Source organism: Podarcis raffonei, chromosome 13, assembly GCF_027172205.1.
Source record: "Podarcis raffonei isolate rPodRaf1 chromosome 13, rPodRaf1.pri, whole genome shotgun sequence".
NCBI lineage: Eukaryota > Metazoa > Chordata > Lepidosauria > Squamata > Lacertidae > Podarcis > Podarcis raffonei.
In genome coordinates, this window is record NC_070614.1 from 25,137,340 (window position 1) to 25,160,052 (window position 22,713).

Below are 22,713 nucleotides of genomic sequence, written 5' to 3' on the forward strand. Positions count from 1 at the left end.
AACATCAGAAATGGCAATATCCACAAACCAGTTAGAGAACATTTTAACCTATCAGAATACTCTTTAACTGACCTTAAGGTGGCTATCCTTGAATGTTCAGTGTGAAACTGCTGAATTCTGAGTTATCAGGCAATTCAATCCTGCCACCTGGGGCTTGACTCAAGATTCTGGTTTTTTTAAAAAGAAACACACGTGTATATGCTAATTAGCTAACAAATGTCAGGATGGCTGTGTTATCACAAACAGTGCCTAGTTAATTGGTCACTACAATTATTTTGCTTTTAGGTAACTGTCACTGCTCTTTTTGCATTTTATTCCATCGACTTCACTCCCATGCCAACCATGGGTAGATATGCTTGGCACTTTAGGACTGCATTTCATGTACCTTATGAAATAGACTGTGGTACGTGAAAGCTTTTAGCCTTACACCACAACAAATGTGTTGGTCTTTAAAGTGACACAAGATCCTTTGTTATTAATACCACTAGTAATTACAGTATAGGAAAATAATTCAAACAAAATGAAGCAAATAATAGTTGGCCTACTACAAATTTATATTGCATCCTTAGTTTGCTAAATTCTGTACCAACTGTATTGTGCTCACTCCTACAATTTATATTTTGCAGAAGAGGAACTAAGGCTCAGTGTGTGTGTGTGTGTGTTGCCCAAGACTGCAAAATGAATTAATGGAAGAAGCAAATACTGAAATCAAGGTCTTTTAATCCAAGCCCAACTGACCCTGTGGCCCACACTGACTCTGTCAAACTAAGGCTGCAATCCTGTGCATACCTTCTAGGTAGCAAGTCCTGACAAAATCAGTAAGACTTAATTCTGTCTAAACATGCATAGGATTGCTCTGTGAAGCACTTATGTGGTTGAGTGTGAAACACACACACAGTGCTGATATAGAAGACAAGACAGTATTTTCCTTTTAGTATCATAGCCAAATTTCCCCCCCTAAGATAAGACAGCACAGATCAAAACGACCTCAAAAACTGTGACTGTCTGAATGACAAGTCTTTACCTTTTTAGGTGGTTTATGAACAGGTCCTACTGACTTATCTCAAATAGGAAGAAATATTTTAGCCATGAGCACTGAAAAGATTTGTAAAGGAATTTCCCCCTTTAAAAAGTGTTTTATTCAACACATTTGTAATGCAAAATCATTGTATAGAGAACCATATGGTGTTTTCCTACTTTATTTGCTGCTACTTTGATTCCCTTGGGTGATTTTGGGCGTCTTTTCTGGCCGTTTGAAAAATGGAATCGACTAACACAATTCCAAAAGGAAAGCATCGAAAATAAAAGGAGCACCCTGGACCATACTTTTGTATTTTGGGCAAATTAATCTGCAGTAACTACCATTTCCTGATTCTGTATTAACAACAACTAACACATATTACAGGCCTACACAACTGATGGCCCACCAAGCTGAATGCAGCCCCCCCCCCACACCCATGTACTGTAGCCAGACAGGTATTCACTACACCACGTCAGTTCTTGCAGTTGAAAGCACAGAATAGGACAAGGTACTTTGGCAAATCTCTGGAGGGCCACTATGCATGGCTGGTGGGCTGCATTTAGATTAGTGGTTTAGAAATTGTACAGGCTTGATGTACTAAAATCCCTACTTTTATGCTTGCAGCATGCTTTTAAAGCATGTGACAAAATCCCTCTTGGCACTCTTTTCATCCTATTTGGAAGCACAGGAGAGTGCTTTAAGCTGCATTAAGGGACAACTGATCTACATCTGTCAGTCTTGAAGATGTACCCATAGTGTGCTTCTCTAAACCAACAAAATATTTTTAACCTCCAGAAGTCCCTCTGCCTTTGTCATTATTGCTGCGTGTCATTGTTCCCTCCCCTGCTCCCCAGTCTGCCACCTAAGATTGTAATACTATCTCCTTACTTCAAGAACTGCTGAGAATACAACTCTTCTAATATACAAATACTTTTATAATCAAAGGTTGGGTGGTAGGGAAAGAGGAATGCGGCTGGGAATTCTGCTCCAGACTGAGCCACAAGCCAAAAAGTACAAATTCAAGCTTCAAGGAAAATATTTCAGATCTTTCTCTAAGTGACATTATGCTTTCCCTATATTTATTTACCTACTTAATTTATATAGCTGCCCTATAGCAGAAGTACTCTAGGAAGCCAGTGTGGTGTAGTGGTTAAGAGCATCATACTAGGAACTGAGAGATTAGGGTTCAAATCCCACTCAGTTATGAAGCTCACTAGGTGACCTTGGGCCAGTCATTGCCTCTTGCTTAACCTACCTCACAGGGTTGTTATGGAGATTATGGAGGGATGTGTGGACCATGTACTTTTTGGAGAAAAGGGTGTGATATAAATGCAATAAATAAGCTCTTCTCCTTACCTGCTTAAGAAAGCCCATGTGGCTCTTTACATCAAGTTCTGATAAACTCAATCAACAGATACAAGCTCTGCCTTCATAGCTAGTTGTGACACCTGGTGCTTAGAGAACAAAAACCAGCATTTTGATTGTACGCTTTCTACATCTCCACACAATCCAAGCCTCCAGCTGCACAAAACCATTGCAAGACTTTCACAGGCTGGAAATCTAAATCCTACCCGGAGTCATACACAGGATTTCACTGAGAAGCCCTCAGTTTGCATGGCAAACTTTCCCCACCTCCGTTCAGAGACACCTACTTTTGAGTGTCAACCTAAGACCTCAGTTTCCTTCAATGACCCGTCCCCCCTCCAATTTATGTTTAGATTTTAAGCACCACTATGAGAGTTTGTCCTGCCATCCTAGCAGTTCGAAAGCACGTCAAAGTGCTCTGGCGGGAAGGTAAACGGCGTTTCTGTGCGCTGCTCTGGTTCGCCAGAAGCAGCTTAATCATGCTGGCCACATGACCCAGAAGATGTATGCCGGCTCCCTCGGCCAATAAAGCAAGATGAGCGCCGCAACCCCAGGGGTCCCTTTACCTTTACCTTTATGAGAGTTTGAGGGTACGTAACACTTTAAAATGAACTACTTAACTAAACTACTGGCTTGATTATATATATTTTATATATATTAAAAGCACACCACACATTAAAAGTACAGTACATTAAACAAGGCAACTTAAACTTGACCAAAACATGTTGGGTTTAAAAGAAGAAGAAGAAGAAAGGAAAGAAAAAGAAAAAGTACAAATTCAGATTCCAGCCGGAAGTTTCACAGTTGCTTCTCTCCCACAACCCCCAAATGCCTTTCCGTCTCAGCAGACGCTGTCTGATATTGCTCCAACTTCTCGGACTCAGCAACCATCCCAACACTGGGACGTCCCTGCCAAATACAGTCCAGACCCTCTCCATGTAGCCGCACGCACAGCTCCTAAACTCGCTTCTGCCAGGAGGCCTTTTAGATAAAAACTCTTCTTACCTGCTGCCCTCACCCAGCCATTCACACGTTCCTTTTCTCCTCCCCGCAAGCCGCCCCCCTTGAACCCCCATATCCGACTCCTGGAACGGCAACGTCTCCCTTCCAGGGAGTTAGCTATCCCACGTGTATCCCCCACCTGCATTGCTCCCTCCCTCCCCCTCTCTCTCACGCACAAACTGCCACGATCCCTTCACGTGTTTCGAAACCCCGACGTCCCCACGTGCTTGCTCCTCCACCTCGCGCTCCTTCCGCGGCACTTTCGAGAGCGACCCGCAACAACAACACAACACACAACACGCGCGCGAGCACGTGCCCCGCCGCCCCCGCTTTACCTGGAACGGAGGCGCGTGCCCCATGGCCCGGTACGGGGTGGCCCCGGCCGGGCTGGGTCCCCGCAAAAGCCCCGGAGCTGGCGGAGGAAGGGCGGACAGCGCCGCCGAAGCAACCGGAGGGGGGCCCCCGGGCTGCGGCGGCGGCGGCGTGAGAGGAAACCCCCCGCGGCCGGCCATGGGGAGCCGAAGTGAGGAAGTCGGTAGAGGAGGCAACGGCCGTCAGGCGCTCCGAGCGCGCCCCACAGAAAAAAAGGGAAGCGGAGCTGGCTGGCTGGCTGGCTGGCTGACGAAGCGGGGCGGCTCTCAACGAGCTGCCCGGCTCCTCCTCTGGGACCGCCTCCTCACAAGCAACCGCCAGAGCCCAGCCTGGGAGGGAGCGAGCGAGCGAGCGAAAGAAGCGCCTCTCGGGACCTTCGGGCCACTGCGCACGAGGCGCCACTATCGAGCAACCGCCTCCCGAGAGATGATCGCGCGGGGCTGGGCGGGCTCGCTTCTCCTTCTTTCTCTCACATGGGAACCCTCCTCCCCAACTCCGCATCCAGAGGGGCTTCACACCCTCAAGAAAGTGCGTCTGCGAGGGGGGGTCCCCTCAGCCTTCAAAGTGTGCTGACCGCACGACCCTGGAGCATTGTGTGTTTTCGGAAGCAACTCTTTCAATCTCGCACTTCACTGCCTGGGGGAGATGAACGTTGGCACATTTCCTGGGGAGTAAATAAATAAGTAAACAACAACAACAACAATTTATTATTTCTACCCCACCCATCTGGCCAGGTTTTCCCCAGCAACTCTGGGCGGCTTTCAACAGAACATTAAAAACAGAATAAAACTTCAAACATGAAGAATGCACCTAAACACAGCCTATCATTTAGTTACCCTGCCACACATCAAATTAGTGTGAGGTAAAATAAAAACAAATACTCGATCCCTTCGACAGCAAGATATCGGTTGGCTAAGCCTGAGCCACCCCAGGCAGTTTTCTCATCTGGCTTCACTGGGAAATTCCCAGTGGCAGAAATGGGACTTGCTTTTTAACCTCCCATGCAGACCTGCCTGGTTACTAAGGTCATGAGGAGCCGGTGAAAGCTCATCTCATGGGATCAGTCAGATAGAGGGCCTTTTCTGTTTTGGTGCCCACAGTAGCGTGTGAGGCATGATGTGCCAACTAGGATGTGGTTTCTACACATGTTAAAAATGTACCTGTTTACTTAGGCCTTTGCTGACCACTGAGGCCAGCCATTTTCTGTAATGCAGTTAAACGTACTGGCTGTTAAGGCTGCTGGTGTGTTTTTTGCTTGGTATTTTTAATGGATTTTACTGTAAACCGCCTTGAGATGTTTTCATAAATAGACAGTCTATATTTTTAATAAATAAACAACCTGGCATATTAACGGAGGGCTCACCTGTTCACCTGTGCCAACGTGCCAATGAGGCAAAATGAGAAAGGCATCCAATAGGGTTCTCATTGCCACTACCGGTGTTTCATCACGTTTCTTTTCATTATTTATTGAATAAGGTGTTGGAAAACAGGTAAATAGCATCTAAGAGAGACTGTAGGCCTTTCACATTCTACATGGCCATTTCAGTTTTGAGAATGGATATTATCCTGTCGTTTTGTGGCATGTACTCATTTATTTTTGTCTGGGGAAACAAGAAGGCCAAAGCAGATGTCAGGCAAGTACCTTTGAGGAGACCATGTCACCAGCAGGCCCTTTTCCTCATTGCTCTCTCCCTCAACCCAGACGGCCGGAGGACCCAGATGACCCTGTGAGCCAGTGTAGTATATGGTCAGAGTGTTGGGCTAGGAGCTGGAATGGAAGACCAAGGTTCAAATCCCCACTCAAAGTGGCCTGGGCCTATATCTAATGTATATGTTTATATCAATAGCAATTTTAATTAGGGTTGCCAGGTCAGGATTACCCCAAACTCTTTAAGATTTCAGGCCCCAAACCTGAAACTTAGGGTGATATAATGTTGGGTGGGCCCTGGAGATGGAGGTTAATTGGGAGAGGGTAGTGGCAGGATGCCCGCCCACCCTAAGTGTCTATGCTCTAATTTGCAGTCAGCTCTTGCTGAGCTGAAGCTTGCAAGCTGCCTGTAAATGTCTCCCCTACCTGCCAGACCACCTTTGCCTTATGTGATTGTCTTGTCAGAATGGTATTGCTGTAACACTCTTTTCCTCCAACAGCATGGAGCAGTGTCTCTTACACAGAGGGGAAGCATTCACCCTCACAGGTAGGTAAGCTCTCTGTTGGCAAAGGCCAGGCACTCTGCTTCAACCACTGCTGGCCATAAACTCCTGAGCACTTTGGCCTTGTGGGGTCACAGCTCAGATACAGGCAGCTGAATAAGCTGCTCCTGCACACACCGAGTTCTTCTGGGTATGATCACAGTCCTTGCAGTCTCTCCCTTCACTTATGCGGCTGTGCTGAGACACCAAGCACCGCTCATTCTTTTCTCTCATTGTCAAAGGCTCAGGATAAGGCATTGCTAGAGTGACTGATTGACCGTGTCACACATCTGTCTTTCCCTTTCACAAATTCCTGCATCCCGGATGCCAGTCAATAAAGTTTATGACATTGCCACACATTGTGGCTTTACTGGGAGTGGTAGATTGGGATCCCTTTGCCACAACCTTCAGGAATATCTGTATATTTGAATACCTACCAGATGGCAGAGTGCAAGTAACAGGAAGGCTGGCCAGATGTACTGGACTAGATGGATAGAAGTTACTTGCCCAAAGTCATGAACAGAGTACAAGGCAGAGGTGGGAACAGCCTCACTGCATTAAAAAAACAACCCTCATGATGTCCCTTTCAATCAATTTCATCCTCAAACCGTTAATTTTCCTCCCTGACCTGTCCAAATAATTTCCCTTTCCAAAATTATTTTTGACTCTCTTTACCCCCACATGTGTTCCATGTTTCTGCCGCCTACATTACAAACCCTTTAGGTTGGCTATTATTATTTATATCATTTATGAATCACTTCTTGCGAGGGACCTCAAAGCAACTGGCATTATAATGACATATATAAAACATTTTTTAAAAACTACACAAACACACACATGCAATTGCATGCAAAACCACATATTTAGCAGGCATTGAAAAGCCAATAGGGTAGGTTCTGTCTGATATGTGGAATGGAGCCCCTGACAGGATAGTACCTGCACTGTGCCTACTCCTACAGAACTCAGTGATCAGCTGGGTATGTGTAGGATGAGACAATCTTTTAGGTATCCTGCTAGGCTGTATAGGGTTTTGTACACCAATACCAGCATCTTGAACCTAGCCTAGTAGGTCATTGGCAGGCAGTGCAATTCCTTCAGCAGCGGCCTAATGTGATGGTGACGTTGGCTCAAAGTCAGTACGTACAGTATTTGTATTTTCATTCCTTCCTTCAGGAGGTTTTGAGCTGAAGCTGCCAGGTGTCTATGAGACTCCATAGAAACTGAAAGTGAGGAGTCATCACTGTCTCAAGACACCATCCCTGGCCGGTTGCCTCCACGTTGGGAAGACAGGTATGCAATGCTACCCGCCCCTCCTGCTCTGCCACTGTACCCTGGTACTCCGTCCTATTAACAATAGCTTTTTAAATAAATAAATAAATAAATAAATAAATAAATAAAGTAAGTTTTATTGAAGCATAATGACCATTACCGACAACGTAAAAGTACAATAGCAGTGTATGACACCATAACATACCGTATGTAAAAAAAGAGGTCAGGAGTAGTAACACACTAATATAAACCAAGACATCCATTTTTCCTGAGCTGGTGTAGATGGTGCATGTTGGCCATCTATGTCCAAAGCATAAGAAATAAAACCCTGTCAGAGGACGTAGAAGCATTCTGGGTTTCCAATCCTTCTGGAGACCTGCAATTGGTGTGTTATTTTACCCCACAATAGCCAAAGTCCGTAAGTTCTTATGCCACAAAGAGAAATGTAGTTTTCCCCCCTCCAAAGTTTTCCGTTGCTGGCCTGTTGAAATCCCAGCAGCAGCTAGCATGGATGTCAAAGGTTCTTTAGAGTGCCAAGCTTTTGTGATATCAGTCTGCATATTCAGTAATGACAGTTGTGGAGAAACCTGAACAGGTAGAATCATAGAATCATAGAGTTGGACGGGGCCTTGAGGATCATCTAGTCCAAGCCCCTGCAATGTGGGACTATGCAGCTGCCCCATATGAGGATCGAACCTGCAGCCTTGGCGTTGTCAGCACCATGCTTCTAACCAGCTGATAAGCTATCCAGAAAGTTAACGATTTTAGATATTTCTTGATAAACTTGGGACCAGAATAATGAGAAATTCCTACCAAAGATGGGGGGACTGTCCTTTAACAATAATATTTTGTATACTTTCATACTTTATATGTTAAATTTGAGTCATTGTACATCTTAAAACAACAGCACGTATGTACAGCCTAAATAGGGTTTGATCAATACAGTACTGGGTTTGTTTTTGTGGAGGATATATTTGGTTTTTTTACGAAGTAGAAGGATTAAGTGGCTACAGCATGGCTCCTGATCACTCGGATCCACATGTTGCACTGAGTCTGATCTATACAGTATGTGGAACACAAAATGACTTGGTAGAATCCTTAACCCACCAGTTTCCAAAAGAAGGACAGAAACTTTGAGAAGCAGGAAGAGAGAGCGCCGGCCACCGAGTCCCTTATGCAGGAGAGAGACCCCATCAGCCACAAGAGGGCCTGCTTAGCTGCCGAAGGAGAAAGGGGAGGTCTTTCTCTCTTTATTCTTTTCTCTAGCCAGGATGTGGAATTGAGCTTCCTGGATTTTGCAGCTTGCAGCTGCTTCCCCTAAGACCCCCCCCCTCTCATCCCAGCTCCCTGCAAGGGGGCGAGGATTTATCTGTAATCGGCCTTCACCATTCTCAGGCAGGCCGCACGTTGCAGTCCCTGGCTAGGTGCAGGTAAATGATCGGGGGTGGGGTGCAAAAGATCAACCCGGCCTTTTCGATCTCCTCTGCCCCCACCCTCCCGTCGCCGCCTTTGCAAGGTCCGATTCACAAGGAGGAAACAATGGAGGCTGTGCAGGACATAGATGGACCCCGAGGTGGAGGGTGCGGGGTGGTAACAGCATTTCGATGCAGCCGTTTCCCCCTTTGCTGCCAGGACTTAAGACATTGCACGAAGATCCTGGACTTAGAAGGGCGGGGGGGGGATGTTTCATGCAATGTGGGAAAGAGAGTCAGCTTGAAGGGTGGCAAGGAGGGCCCAGTTCATTGCGATTGAATTTTGTAACCTTTGCATCCATTTGCCCATGTCCCCCTTACTCAATTTTCAAAAGATGCTACTTCCCAACAAAGTACGTCCCTCCCCATAATTTATGGCTTCTTTCCCTCTCTCCGGCTCCCACCGCGCCCCCAGGAATTGCCCCGATTCCTTCGTAACACCCCCACAGCTTTTTGCATGGACTTCTTCTCATAAGTGAGGTAGCTTTGTTTCCACGCTGCATTTTAAAAATTATTTTTTAAGTATCCGTAGAGAGTTGGAAGACATTTAACACTAGCTTGGGCCCTTTGGGATAACGCTCCATGCAGTCGAGAAAGTGGTTTATAATCCACGAAAGCTTGTGTTACCGTAATATAATTGTTTTGTCTTTAGGATGCAACAGGGTTTATATTTGCCACAACAAACTACGCTGCCCCTCTGGCATTTGCTCATATTTTGTCCTTTGTACGTGCATGTGTTTTTTCACCACCAGACAAGCCAACTGGACTGGAGGGGATTTTGAACCATGATCTAAAATATAACTAAACAAACAGTTTTGGGGACACAAAGTACTAACAGTACAGAGAAATGAAGAGCTGTTTTGCACATTACACAGAAATCCAGGTTTCCAACCCCCTCCCCCATAGGGAGCTGTGGCCAGTCCAAGCTTTTCAACAACAAGGTGTGTGATGTGTGTGTTTTTAAATAGTTGTTCATCACATTCACACTTTCAATTTTTAGATGTATACTTGAGGGTGTGTTTTTTTAAGGTATATACCTAAAAACCACAGGGTTGTATCCTGTTTTAGTCATACTCAGAGCAGACCCATAAAAATTAATTGACATGATTTAGTCCATTAATTGTGGAATTATGTGAACAAAACTTGGTTGGATATAATGTTCAAAGTGGCCCAGGTTTCTTTACAGGCTTTTTTTTTTACAAGTGTAAACAATGGAGAACAAGTCTTAGGTAACCAACTTATTCCCTGCGATTACTTTGTGTCTTATTTCAACATTCCCTTGGTTTGATTTTCTAAGGACTAATAATCTGTAGGGATATATGGACATGTTCATGGTTCAGCTACCTTACAGTCTGGTGCAGCCAGAGACAACACAGACTTTTGTAGTGTTGACTGCTGTATAGTGAAATAGTGCACTGTGTATATAACAAAGAGCATCTAACCACATGTGGGTGTGTCAAATGTGTAATCACATCACGGAGTGTAACATGCTCTTCCCATTCCTTCCTCAAGGATGCCACAATACAAGTTGTGTAATAATAGCTTATTGATTAGTTGGTTCAGTTCCATTCACATTTTAAAATCTCTTGGTGTATTGTATGGTGTACACACCTCAGTAAAAGTCACAGGTCTCCCATGCTGAGCAGCCATTTATTTGAATTTATATCTCTACCCTTGTCCACCAGCGCAGTGGATCCCCTTAAACAAGCCGTTACCTCTCAGCCTCAGTCCTTCCCCCAGCCCATCTGCAACATGGGGATAACGAAGCTGATCTTATATTACTGGATTGTTATGTGGATTACCAAGAAGTTAATGAAGTGCTCTGAAAACTCTTCAGGAGCCATTTAAATGGTATAGTGATTATAAAAAGAAAAACCTAAAAGCCACAGAGTAGCTTAGAAACGCTGTGTAAATATGCTCTGCCAGTCCAGCAAAATTAAAAATATAATTGTTCAAATGAATAAACAGGCCTTAAACCTGTGGACAGAAATAAGACATGGCTGAATCCAGTGTTAGTCATACTTAGAATAGATTGCTAAGTGATGCCCATTCATTTCAGCGGGTCTGCTCTTGAGTTCAACTAACATTGGAGTTGCTGCTTGGTGGCCCTCCCTGGGAATGCATAATTATGACTCATCTCTTGAGAAAGCCTGGCACCAAGCAGCCATAGAATTCACTTCCCTAGAGGAAAGCACCCACACTAGGGCCCTTCCAGCATATCCCAGAAAACGTACAGAAGGATGCAGTCCCAAAGTTTTGCAAGGCCCAAGCCACTTCATCAGACCCGTCCCCATCTCATAATACGACAGAGTTTGCCCCTCTCACAACATTGTTTTCTCTTTCTGTCCCACCTGCCTCCTCCTTCTTTTTTTATATTTAGGTGTTTGTCAGGAGCCTCCTTTGCCAAGAGAAAGAAGAAGGACTCCAGGCATTTCTGGCGAGAGAGTACCCGTGTGTGCCGAGATGCAGGAGAGCTATGAAACAGTGATCTCGCTGGGTAAGGGATCCCACTGCTTAAAATGTCTGTGCCGCTGGACTTGAACTCGAACCTTATCTACCCAGAACTAAAAATAGCTCTGTGGCATCTCAAGTCATCACATGGAAATTGTGTGCCACGTTTGCCTCACTCACAGACTTTACCTCCAGTGGCGCCCTCTTCCTTTGTCTCCCACAACAGATGGATGCCAACAAAATAGTGGGGACCGCACGTTGGTTTATATACATTTTTTGGCGGGGGGGGGAAGAGCTGCTGATTTTTAAGGCCATATGGAAGTCAATACCTTCTCCCCTATATAGCAGGGTTTCCCAAACTTGAGTCTCCAGCTGTTTTTGGACTACAACTCCCATCATCCCTAGCTAGCAGGACCAGTGGTCAGGGATGATAGGAATTGTTGTTTCAAAATAGCTGGAGACCCAAGTTTGGGAAACCCTGCTATATAGCATCCAAAGGCCACTGCTTAACCAGACATTTTATCCTCCAGAGGTATCTTAGGCTTATCAACCTGTTTTCTGCTCCTCTCCTTTTAGCGGAAGAAATTGCCATTAGCTGGCCCCGGATAACTGCCTTCACAGAGACCCGAGGGCGCCGAGGCTTGGCTCCTGGTAAGTCCTTTATTCGAGAGGATTTTAAGAAATTGTGTGCTACAAATCCTTCCTTTGTTCAACTACCTAAAAGAGTGGAACTCATTTCTCCCTTGTGAGCTGTAAGCCTTCCCTTCTCAAACTGCACTGAAAGGGAAGCTAGAATTTGCTCCCATGTTGGAGGGCAGCAGGAACTTTTGGCCGCAAGCTTCTGAGGGCCACATGCCGGTAGTGGGTGGGGGCCAGGCAGAAGCGGACAGAGCGACGGATATGACTCTTACCTTTGTGTACAGCGGGTGATGCAGAAATCAGGAGTTTATACATGCACACCCCACACCCATCTCTCCATCCAGGCAAAAAGGAGTCCTTATTAAAGGTCAAGGGCACATTCCAGCCAGGCAAAAGCATTCAAAGAGGACATGAAAGAGTGTCGGTGTGGTGTGCAGCCTGGGAAGAGGTAGTGTGGCCTGAGGAAATTCCTGAAGGCCCAAAGAGAACTGAAGGGCCCTGGTGTTTCCCACCTGTGTTCTGCTGTATGAGTTTCTTCCGATCGTGGTCCTAAATATTTCAATTTGTTAATAGTTGTAGACAGTGTTTGAAATTAGCCAGGCGCCAGGTGCATTTGTACCTGACTAGCGGCCACTAGCAGCCAAGTGAAGATGCCTGGGTGCCAGATGGTGCCTGATATCTCCACCATCTGGAGGTGCGTGCCTGGGGATCACTGTTTTCACACACTAGTACCCCATCCTCTTATATTTTATCTGCACAGTCAGAATGAATTTCAGGAACCAAAATGCTTTTCTGTGCTGCCTGAGCAGGAGCAGTGACCAACATTACAGTTAACCGCTTTAGCTTGTCTTCACTTACCCCACTCCCACTGCCATGCTCACAGTTGTGAAGAATATTCTTATGTTATGAATGGTCCATGTCACCATTAAGAAAAAGAGATAGGGACAGGAATATATGTGGACTTTTCTTCTTTTAAGTTCTCAACGTTCTTAATCTAGCTCAAGGTTGTTATCTGAACTAGCCAGATGTTTAACTGATAATCAATCACAGCCAGTCAATCCTTTGGAAAAATAAGACTTTAGAGCCGTCTTGCCCCAAAATGGCAACTAGACATTGTTTTGGCGACTGTAACCTTGGTTTATTTGAGTTTCTAACACGGGCTGCAGAAAGGATGGAACCTCATTTACAAACTGTCAGGTACTCTGACTCAGGTGGTGACAAGCGCTGACAGCAAAGTCTGCTATTCCTTTTGTAACCTCCCCACCCCCTGGTGAGAGCAGAGAAAGGCACCTAGAGCAGAGCCTCCGAGCTGCTTGGCTAAACCGTCAAATTCTCCCTTTACCATCCTCACTCTCTCCTGATTGGCTGTGTCTCCCCCCTGCCACGAACAGCTCTAGGTATCCAGGATGACGACCCAACGGCCTGTCCTATTGCAGCAATCCTGGAGCAGACAAAGACAGCTGTCTTGTCTTAACTCGCGCCATTTGTCCCAAGGGCACAATCCTCCTGCAGCGTTTCGCAGGCCTTGCCCCTGTGTAAATTGGCTCACGCCTAGAATAGGCAACGGGGCTCCTAGGGCCTTCCATTAACATTCCTTTCACTTTGTTTCTCTCCCTCTTCCCAGGGCTAGAAATGGAACCTGAGCAGGGGCAATTGGCACCTTTGCAGGGGCAGGCGGCAGCAGCAGCGGCAGCAGCAGCTACAGCTGGCTCGAGTGAAGAAGGGATCCTGCCGGACTTCCGGAGGCAGCTCGGGGTGATCCTGCAGACTGTTGGCAAGGCACAAGTGGAGAAGATGCTGAGGGAGCTGGTGAAGGAGCAGGAGCAGCAGGGGAGAGTTAGGCGGCGCAAGAGGGTGACCCGGAGCCCCCGCCTTGGAGGTAAGGGCATCAGCCGGGGCAAGTGGAGTTCTGAGGCCTGGCCACCTTGCTATGGGCAGCTGAAAAGGGGTGTGGCAGGCAGGATCGAGTTTTGCAGCCATCAGACACTACCATTTAATTCTTAACTCTTTTTAAGATCTGCGGCCAAGGATTTGCCTGCTTTTATTTCAAACCATGATGTGATATTCAGGACCACCCTCCTGACCCCTCCAGTCATCTTGGGCTCCCTGGCTTACATAGTCTTCAGGCTTCGTCTCTTTCTCTCTGCCTTCCTACTAATTGCTCGAAACCCTCTGCCGTTGTGTACAGTGTGAGCTTTTTCTGGCTTAGCCTTTCTCCTTGGACACCCATCCTTCCGCTCCCTGCCACTTAAACCCTTCTTTTCTGTGTAGCACCTTGGCCCTCAAATAAAACTTAGTCGTACCTTGGAAGTCGAATGGCATCCGTTCCGGAAAGTCCGTTCGACTTCCAAAATGTTTGGAAACCAAATGCGGCTTTTGATTGGCTGCAGGAAGCCTCTGCAGCTAATCGGAAGCCGCGGAAGCCCCGTCAGATGTTTGGCTTCCAAAAATAGTTCACAAACCGGAACAGTCACTTCTGGGTTTGTGGCATTTGGGAGCCTCATTTTTCTCTGGCCCAGACAACCACTGTCAGCTGGCCCCTGTAGGCTTCCTTAGAAGGGAAAATGGCCCTCAGGGTGAAAAGGGTTCCTACCCCTGGCCCAGCCTGTCATTTGTTGGTGCCAGGTTTTCAGGCTCTCTGCTGGACATCTTTATTCCCCGAGATATTTTGACGGAGGGCTTAGAAATTGAACCTGGGCCCTTTTACAGGCAAAGCATTCACTCTGCTGCAGAGCCTCTCTTGCGATCTGATGCAGCGCACTCTGTAAACTGACCACGAGCACCTTCTCAGGAATATGGAAGAGTGAGTCCAACTCCCCCTTGTAGACATCATTGTGTTCTCCCCCCACCCCAAGGTGCAGAAATTTATCCACCTTTCTGTCTCAGCAGGTGATGAAGCAGGTGGGCAGAACAACTCAGAGGCCTCACATGCTGGAACATTGGAAGCACCCACCATCTTGTCTAGAAAGCCAGTTGCGAATGAGCTGCAGGTGCCCCTCTTGTGCCCAGGGCTGGTGGCAGGCCAAAAGCAACCCATTTCAGGGAAGATTTTTCATGGGGACGCCAGAGGGTGTAAGAACAGCCTTGTCCACCAGCAGAGCCCTCTGGGAACGAGATGGGGGGCAGGCCTTGAGCCCCGGGAGAGCGTTGGCTGCAGCCCGCTCCACAGCATGAGCCGGGACTCCCAGGATGCTGCGAGACTCTGGCCGCCTTTTGGCGAAAGAGCCCAGTTCTTCTCAGCGTGGCAGAAACCACGCTTCACCCAGAGACGCCGGCGCCCGCCTGCAGGAGAGAAACCCCACCGCTGCGGGCCATGCAGGAGGACCATTGTTGTCCCGCCACAGAGATCCAGCTCACCTCCAAATTCCGCCTTGGCTCCTGTCCTGGATTCTGCCTCCGCCTCTTCTCTTGCCTTGCCTCTGAACTCTGTAGGGGCAGCAACTACCCAGCTGCCAGGCGGGAACTCTGTTTCAGCCCAGCCCCGGAAACCCCATGGCTGCGAGGAGTGTGGCAAGCGGTTCCGAATCCTCGCCAACTTAGAGCGGCACCAGCAGCGCCATGCAGTGGAAAAGCCTCACCAGTGTCGTGATTGCGGGCGCCGTTTCCGCTGGGGCTGCCACCTGGAGCGCCACCGGCGGTCGCGCCGCTGTGTGGAGTGTGGTGGTGGGCTGGCCACACCACCTCCACCCCCGTCCCCGCCCCCGGAACCTGACCGGCCCTATTCCTGCGGCGAATGCGGGAGGCGGTTCACCCAGCGCTCGGCGCTCAGCAAGCACCGGCGGCTGCACTCAGGAGAGCGGCCTTATGGCTGCGGAGAGTGCGGCAAGCGCTTCCTGCAGCGCTCCGACCTCACCATCCACGTGCGCTCGCATTCCGGGGAGCAGCCCTACGTGTGCACAGAGTGTGGCCGCCGCTTCAGCGTCAGCTCGAACCTCAGCAAGCACAGGCGCATGCACCGTGGGGAGCGCCCCCACGCCTGCTCCGTTTGTGCCAAGCGCTTCCTGCAGCGCTCCGAGCTCCTCATCCACCAGCGTGCTCACACCGGGGAGCGCCCCTACCCCTGCACAGCCTGCGGGAAGCGCTTTGCTCGCCGGGCACACCTCAAACGCCACCAGCGCACCCACGGCAGCGTGCCTGCTGCAACCACTGCCTCTCGTCACCAGAGTGCCCGTCTGCTGGCCCCCTCTGCAGCAGATACCACACCCCTTCTTGAACACGAAGGGGCGCCTGATGCCCTGGAGTCACGCCCCTGCTCCAACACACATGGTGCGGGCCCACGCCCACCAGCATCCGAGCCTGTCTTTTCAGCAGGCCGAAGTCCTGTGGGTGCTGCTTCCCTGGGCCTTCCCTGGGCCGTGACCTCCTCCGCCCGCCTCCCCTTCTGTTCCAGTTCTCTTTGATTTTGCTGTAGCTTTCCTGTATCCCTGCCCTTTGTCACTCCCTCACGACCAGCAGGCTCCTCGGTTGAGCCTCAGAGGCCCAGCTCGGGGTAGATGCAGTAGGGGCAGACCAGTTTCCAAAGGAGCAGGGGAGGCAGCAGGCAGTAGCTTGTATTTTTGGACCCAGCCCTTGTTTTCTAGGAAGCCTGGTGGTTTTCTTTTGCTTTTTCCCCCTCCTTGGAACCTGCTATGCTCTGCGTAGGGCCCCGATTCTGTGGGTGAGATGGCGGGAGTAGGGTGGGCATGCCAAGACCCTGGGTGAGATGTCAGCTATGTTCCCTGGACCTTTGACTGGGCTCTTTAGCACCAATCAACGTCACCCATTTGGGCGCATTATTTAAAGTCTGCGGGAGAGGGGTTAGGTAGGCTACCTTTGTGGATTTGGGGAGGAAAGCACCCCGGGTTGATCGCAGCTAACCATTGCAAGCCGTCATTGTTGCTTGTGAGACACAGTAGGATCACCGGCATGCACTTCTGAGACAAACACACACGGATACTTGCTCTCCTGACATCGTCCAAGCACATGGTCACCCATCCTCCCCACCACCCCACCCCACCCATAAAATTTTGTAAATGTCATTAGGGCTCCTCCTGACACTCTAACCCTGGGTCTTCTTGGCTGACTGTCTCTCCTTGACCAGACTGCCTTTGTTTCCTTTTGCGGGAAGAAGAGCTCAACAAGGCTTCTCCCAAGTGCTTGGCCCTACTTCCCGAGACAAGATGGCACGCTTGGCCATGCTGTTGGGTCCCTCTCACAGAAAAAAACGCTGACTGTGGCATAATCTGGGAAGTGGGTTGTGTGTGCAGCTTGTGGGACCCAACACAGCTCGTGCTTCTCTCTTCTGCCTGCAAAGAAGTTTCATGGCAAGGTCCAAGCCCTGGAATATCTGGGACCACAGTGCAAGAAACAAGCCAAAAAGCAAGAAGGATGTTCACTGATTCTTCAGAGCAGTTCAGAAGCAGAGAAATGGTCCATTGAGTTGTGCCAGGATTTGAACTCGGTTGCTGCTTGTTGAATATGAGACAAAATGGCTGGTGCCTTCAAAAGGGGCTATAGTGCTTCTTTCACCATTAGCTCCCGAGAAAGCAGGCTGACGGAGGAAGAGAAGCGGGAGACATCTGCTTTGATCAGAATTGTGGACTAGAACAATGGCGGAGTTGGGGGTGGGTGGGGAGTCTGGTTTTTACAGCCTCATATGTTTTCCAGCTCTAGTGAGAATGGTAAAGTTGCTGCTGAGTTGGGCTCAACCCCACGTGGCCTGTACCACTCTCTAGGACTGTTTCCAGCTCTATGGTAGTTTACCAGACCAGTGTTACTTCTCCAGTTGCTTGTACATTCCTGGTACCTTTTGGACTGGTGTTTCATGGCTAGGGGTGGGATCAGAGGGCTCTAGAGTAGGGAGGGGGTTAATAATAACTGATTTAGGACTAATACAGTAGAACTTTGTTTTATCAAATCTTAGCATGGAGTGTCTTTAACCAACACAGAAAAACGATGAATCCAAAACTGTAGATGTAAATGAATCCAATAGAATATTTTGCAACTCCCTTCCCCCAAAGAAGATATTTTGCACCTCTCAAGACTTAAATGTGAATTTTGTACAAGTATTTCGGGTTTGGTGAGGACAGATCCTCAGAACCCGGGTTTTGCTAGGTTCAAGGCCATTTGCCTCCATTTGACAAGTGTCTGGATGTGGGAAAATGTGTCACTTTTTCAATTTGTGCAATTTTCATTCTTTTTTGGGGGGGGGTCAAAGTTGTCATTACAGTTGCAGCTGTAATGCACATCTTCTGCCACTTTCTGACCTATGTGCGTTTTAAAAACATGAATAGGGAAACAAGTGGTCCTAAGCACAGCTGCAAGAATGGCATTGCTAGCTTGATAAAAAGTGAAAATTTGGGTTCTGTTCACATACCTTGGATTGTTTTGGAAGAGTTTAAAAGGTTAGGCTGCAAACCGTAACCCCACTTACCAGGGAGTGATTCCCAGTGGATCCAAATAGGAGTTTCTGAGTAGGTCTGCACCAACTAGCTAAAGCTATTCTGATTGGCTCAATTCTCTCTCCTGTCCTTTAACTGATCTACAAAGTGGGGAAATGGAAATGCTGTGAAAGAGCATTGACAGACATATTTGCGTTTTAGTGTGAACTGTCAGATATGGCAAAAAAGTGGTGCTCATCAGCTAGGCTTTGCAGGGTTCTTGGGGAGGGAAAAGCATTCATTTTAGCTATGGAGTGGGAGAAGACTTCCAACAGTTGGAACTCTCTGTGTGTAAAGGAACTATGATTCTTTTTAAGATACTGGGTGTGGGTCGTTCTTCACGGCCCTCCTTAACATATTCACACAAGGCTTTGCTGCTGCAAGGCAGTTAGCCCATAGGTATTGCCAAAGGAGTTTTACATTCAATTGGGATAGTACTTGAATGGTTTGACAAAGTAATAGAAACATTCCAGGTCCAACTTGTAGCTACCAAGCTGAACCTAGCTCATTAGTGACGTGGTGAAAGAACGTGGGGGGAGGGAAGGGGGAGGAGAAACCCAAGGTCCTACTTGGGTCCATTGATTTCAGTGCGACTAAAATATGACTTAAGTTAGGATCCAAACTGGTTTTGCAATCACAGGCACCAAAAACAGTTTAATGATTTGCTGGTAGGTTGCGATTTAGGTTTGGTGAGTCGTAAGTTATGCAGGCCTGCTTTAAACTTAATAGAGTTGGGTGATACAGAGTATTCTTGCCAGCCACCTAGAAGAGTCTAGATAGGTAATGGACCATTGATGCGGGGATTCAGTATCAATTCCTGATAGCACCAAGGCTTCATTTGTGCATACTCCTCCCTTCCAAGTTACTAACAAATAACTATGCTATTTCTAAAGGCTGATTTGGGAACTTCACTGGTAAGGGTACTTAGTACAGTCACCAAGATAAACCACCCTAGCAAATACATCGCACAAAAGGCATGAGTAGATCTAGGGTTTGACCAGTGAGCCTCAACTGAAATGCTCATGATGAATCCATTGTCTCTCCGATGTGGAACTTGGCATGAGACCATATTTTGTGTTCAAAATAAGATTCCTACATCAAGTAAACCCAAATTTTGCAACAACCTGAATTTTCAGACGCTGTGACCTGTATGAGCTATACAAATTGGCCCATATTTTGTTAATCATGGGAAAGGCGTACAGAGTATTTCCTCCTCAGCACAGGGATCCTTCTCAGACTCCCTGGCTTCTGAGATCTCACCTGGTTCGTATATCATGCTTATTTATTTTCAGATCTATCTTGACATGTATAAGGACTAGAAGCTTGCTTGTAAAACTCAAAACTAACAAAAAGCTGAGATTTTCAGGCTGCTGGATTTTGTGTCCAGTGCTGTTTCATATACACATGTGTGTGGTGCTTATTACAGAATATGCAGAGGCCTTGCTCGGTTCCCTTGGGTGGGAGAAAGGGCCTGACTCAGAGCAATTCTCCAACATATAATTCTTAAAAAATAGAAAAGTGCAAGCAGGGACTGGGATGATGGTGGTCTTTATTCAGAGATATCAAAACAAATGCATGAATACCCTCATTCCACTTTGGGGCTCAAGGGGGCAAACTGAAACAACTATTCAGCAGACTATGGAAATACTGGGTTGGTTGCCTTGCTGAGGTCAGAGGATTTACAAGGCATCAGCTCCTGTTTTGGCGGCTGCAGCAGCAGCTGGAATGAGGAAGAACACTGGAATGGCACTGTTGGCTCCCGCTCAGCATTCTCACAAATGGTTAAAAGAGATGTCCGAAGGAAGGTGACAAGCAGGTGTGATGGGGATGTCCACCTGCTCTTTTCAATCCCCAGGATCAGGTAGTCGGCAGCCCTGAATTCAGAGTTTGTGCTTTTGGCTCTTTTTTGGCTATTAGCCACATATGTATCCTTCCTGAACCATTCAGATCCTGTAAAATATGTCAATGGCCAACTCGGCATCTTGTAGCTAGGGAGTTCCCAAAAAGAACCTCTTCCTTTGGTTTTGCTTATCTATCAACTCCAGTGGAGGGTTTTGTGTTTTTTTTAGTTGGAGAGTGAACCACCCACCCCTCTGCTTTTCCACAGCACTTGTGTGATTTCATAACCCTTTCCCCGATCTGTTAGCGAATTGACCAAAGAGCTCCAGACAGCATGGGAAAGTGAAGTAAGCCACACCTTCGAAGGACGGGATGTTGGGGCTGTCGCCTCCGACTTCCTGTCGCTTCAGAGTCACCAGAACCTCCCGAGACTTGCAATTCTAGCCACGTAGAATATGAGGTTTCAGCTAACAGAATGCTGGCGACAATCTCCGGGGACTTTTCTGCGCCAGAACTCCGGAGGGGGAGGCAACAAAAATCCTGTCTTTTGCAGCTGGCAAGTCCTGTCCTGTCCTGTCCTGTCCTGTCCTGTCCCACAACTTCAGCAAAAGGTATTGGCCCCACGGTTTAGAGCAGCAGCCTCAGAGAGCCGTCGACTGCTTGATGCTATGGAAGCTGACGCGCGTTGGGGAGGTGGGGATGGACATAGCCCTGGCGACTCTGGCTCGGATGGAGTGCTTGTCCTGCCACCGGTGCCATCTCTTCCGGACTGCAGAGCGAACCTGGGGAGACAGGCCACAAATACCCATAAATGAACTGTAAATAAAGGGGTCATCTGACAATTAAAAGGGGGTGACAGATTTAATGGAGAACAAGGCTTGTGAAGGGATGGGGGATGGACCACCAGCAGCCTTTCAGGTGCTGCTGGACTACAACTCCCATCGTCCCTGACCATTTGGCTGTGGCTGATGGGAGTTGGAGTTCCAAGTACATCTACAGGAAAGCTTCAGCAGGTGGAAGAACTTTGGGGTTTTGTTCCCGGCGGTAGAAGGGGCTGTACACACTGAAAATACCCTTTCCCAAAGTTATTCACAGCATAGGGGTGCCTCTGTGAATCTGTAGGACTAGCAGCCTTCTTGCACTTTATATTAGTATGCTAAGGTAAAGGTAAAGGGACCCCTGACCATTAGGTCCAGTCGTGACCAACTATGGGGTTGCGGCGCTCATCTCACTTTATTGGCCAAGGGAGCCGGCATACAGCTTCTGCGTCATGTGGCCAGCATCACTAAGCCGCTTCTGGCAAACCAGAGCAGCGCACGGAAACGCCGTTTACCTTCCCGCTGGAGCGGTACCTATTTATCTACTTGCAGTTTGATGTGCTTTTGAAGTGCTAGGTTGGCAGGAGCAGGGACCGAGCAACGGGAGCTCACCCCGTTGCGGGGATTCTAACTGCCGACCTCCTGATTGGCAAGTCCTAGGCTCTGTGGTTTAACCCACAGCGCCACCTGCATCCCTATATTAGTAGGCTACTGGTGAGTTAATCAGGACTAATGGCCACCTCTGATTTCATAGGGTCGCCAAGGATGAATATGTAAAAAAAAAAATCCTTTAAAAATGTGAGAGTCACCATGCAGTGTAAAATCTCAACTTTCCTGGAGCTATTCCATCTGAGTGCTACAGGCAGCAAGAGAGGGGGCAACATAAAATTCTTCAATTTGAAATGGATTGGTCATAGAAAAATTGCTCAAAGGGAGAGACGTAGCATGGTCATTTTCCTGAGCTTTCCCCTGCAGGGATGTTTTGACAAAAAGGCAGTTTGTACTGCTTCATATGCAGAAGCACCAGTTCTGCTGTCATCCTGTTCTCCTAAGCATGAGGTTTCACCCTCTGCTTTGGGATGATTTGTCTCTGCCCATAGTGCCAACCCCTTGATCTGGCGATTCATCTGTTTTTCAAAAGGCTGAATGATAGATTGGGCAGCATGCAAGTTGAGACCCAGCAAGCCTCCCCCATCTCTGCCCACTCATTCCCCAACCCTGGCTCACCTCACTGTTCAGGAAGCAGTAGAAGACAGAGACAAAAAAGCCCTGAATAGAGAAGAAAGAATAGCATAATCAAGCTTTGGGAAAGAGAGAAATAACCGCAGCCTTTTGCACCGTGTTTCCTGTGGGCGCTTCCTATGGGGCTATTTTCCATTTTTAAATGGTAAGTGCCAGGGCTCAATACTTTGATCTGTAAACCTTGCCTTATAATCCAAGATGTTTGGGAGATGGGCTGGGGGTGGGGTGGGGAGAGAGAATAGACACAGAGTGGGGAATGAGATGCAATCTTCACATAATGAAATCTTTGCATGCTCAACAGCACAATCTCATCACTTTGCAAATACAATGCTGAGATCTGGACCATGCAGACAGGTTTCCTAGAGCCCTGGGAAGAGGAGGAGGAACATGATGAGGTTAGTAAATGGTCCCTGGAGCTGGGCGTGCAGTGATTCTACCAGAGCCAAAACAAAACAAATTCCCAAATCAGATTTAAGTATTTATTTTTTTTGCTACAAATTTTCCATATGAAAGTCAACCCTTGGGAGATAAGCCTTGCAAGTGAATTTTAAGGAAGTTTCATGCTGCCGATTTTGATATCTCACTGTGCCCCCCCCCTTTCTAAAACTCATATA

General features: G+C 47.7%; 3 protein-coding genes across 11 annotated transcripts in view; 1 reads left to right on the forward strand and 2 right to left on the reverse strand.

Moving 5' to 3' along the window:
- SMARCD2 (SWI/SNF related, matrix associated, actin dependent regulator of chromatin, subfamily d, member 2) overlaps window positions 1–4,060 on the reverse strand; it is a 35,000-nt gene extending 30,940 nt beyond the window's left edge. For both annotated transcript variants that reach the window (XM_053362110.1, XM_053362109.1), the window contains exon 1: window positions 3,724–4,060. In XM_053362110.1, coding sequence (XP_053218085.1) covers window positions 3,724–3,900 — 177 coding nt within the window. In that variant the 5' untranslated portion in view covers window positions 3,901–4,060. The remainder of the gene's footprint in view (window positions 1–3,723) is intronic.
- An 83-nt stretch (window positions 4,061–4,143) lies between these two features.
- On the forward strand, window positions 4,144–17,801 carry LOC128400100 (zinc finger protein 774-like). Of its 5 annotated transcripts, none has more exons than XM_053362106.1 (6): window positions 4,144–4,443; window positions 7,124–7,240; window positions 11,072–11,188; window positions 11,719–11,793; window positions 13,406–13,660; window positions 14,668–17,801. In XM_053362106.1, exons 3-6 carry the CDS (start codon window positions 11,155–11,157, stop codon window positions 16,179–16,181), a joined length of 1,878 nt encoding a protein of 625 aa, XP_053218081.1. In that variant the 5' UTR covers window positions 4,144–4,443; window positions 7,124–7,240; window positions 11,072–11,154; the 3' UTR covers window positions 16,182–17,801. The 5 variants fall into 5 exon arrangements, with proteins under 5 accessions (XP_053218081.1, XP_053218083.1, XP_053218078.1 ...); XM_053362108.1 differs by lacking the exon at window positions 4,144–4,443 and adding an exon at window positions 5,939–5,955; XM_053362103.1 differs by lacking the exons at window positions 4,144–4,443; window positions 7,124–7,240 and adding exons at window positions 8,188–8,649; window positions 9,444–9,632.
- Window positions 17,802–20,613: 2,812 nt separating this feature from the next.
- CRHR1 (corticotropin releasing hormone receptor 1) overlaps window positions 20,614–22,713 on the reverse strand; it is a 65,348-nt gene continuing 63,248 nt past the window's right edge. For all 4 annotated transcript variants that reach the window (XM_053362114.1, XM_053362116.1, XM_053362115.1 and 1 more), the window contains 2 exons: window positions 22,085–22,126; window positions 20,614–20,821 (listed from right to left, as the gene is read on the reverse strand). In XM_053362114.1, the coding sequence (XP_053218089.1) occupies window positions 20,681–20,821; window positions 22,085–22,126 (183 nt within the window). In that variant the 3' untranslated portion in view covers window positions 20,614–20,680. The remainder of the gene's footprint in view (window positions 20,822–22,084; window positions 22,127–22,713) is intronic.

Bases quoted from the DNA above. Each gene is read 5' to 3' on its own strand.
- LOC128400100 (XM_053362103.1), top strand. From the start codon at position 9,539: ATGAAGAGCTGTTTTGCACATTACACAGAAATCCAGGTTTCCAACCCC. The intron at 11,189-11,718 runs GTAAGGGATCCC...CTCTCCTTTTAG, and splicing joins TGAAACAGTGATCTCGCTGG to CGGAAGAAATTGCCATTAGC. The intron at 11,794-13,405 runs GTAAGTCCTTTA...CCCTCTTCCCAG, and splicing joins GCGCCGAGGCTTGGCTCCTG to GGCTAGAAATGGAACCTGAG.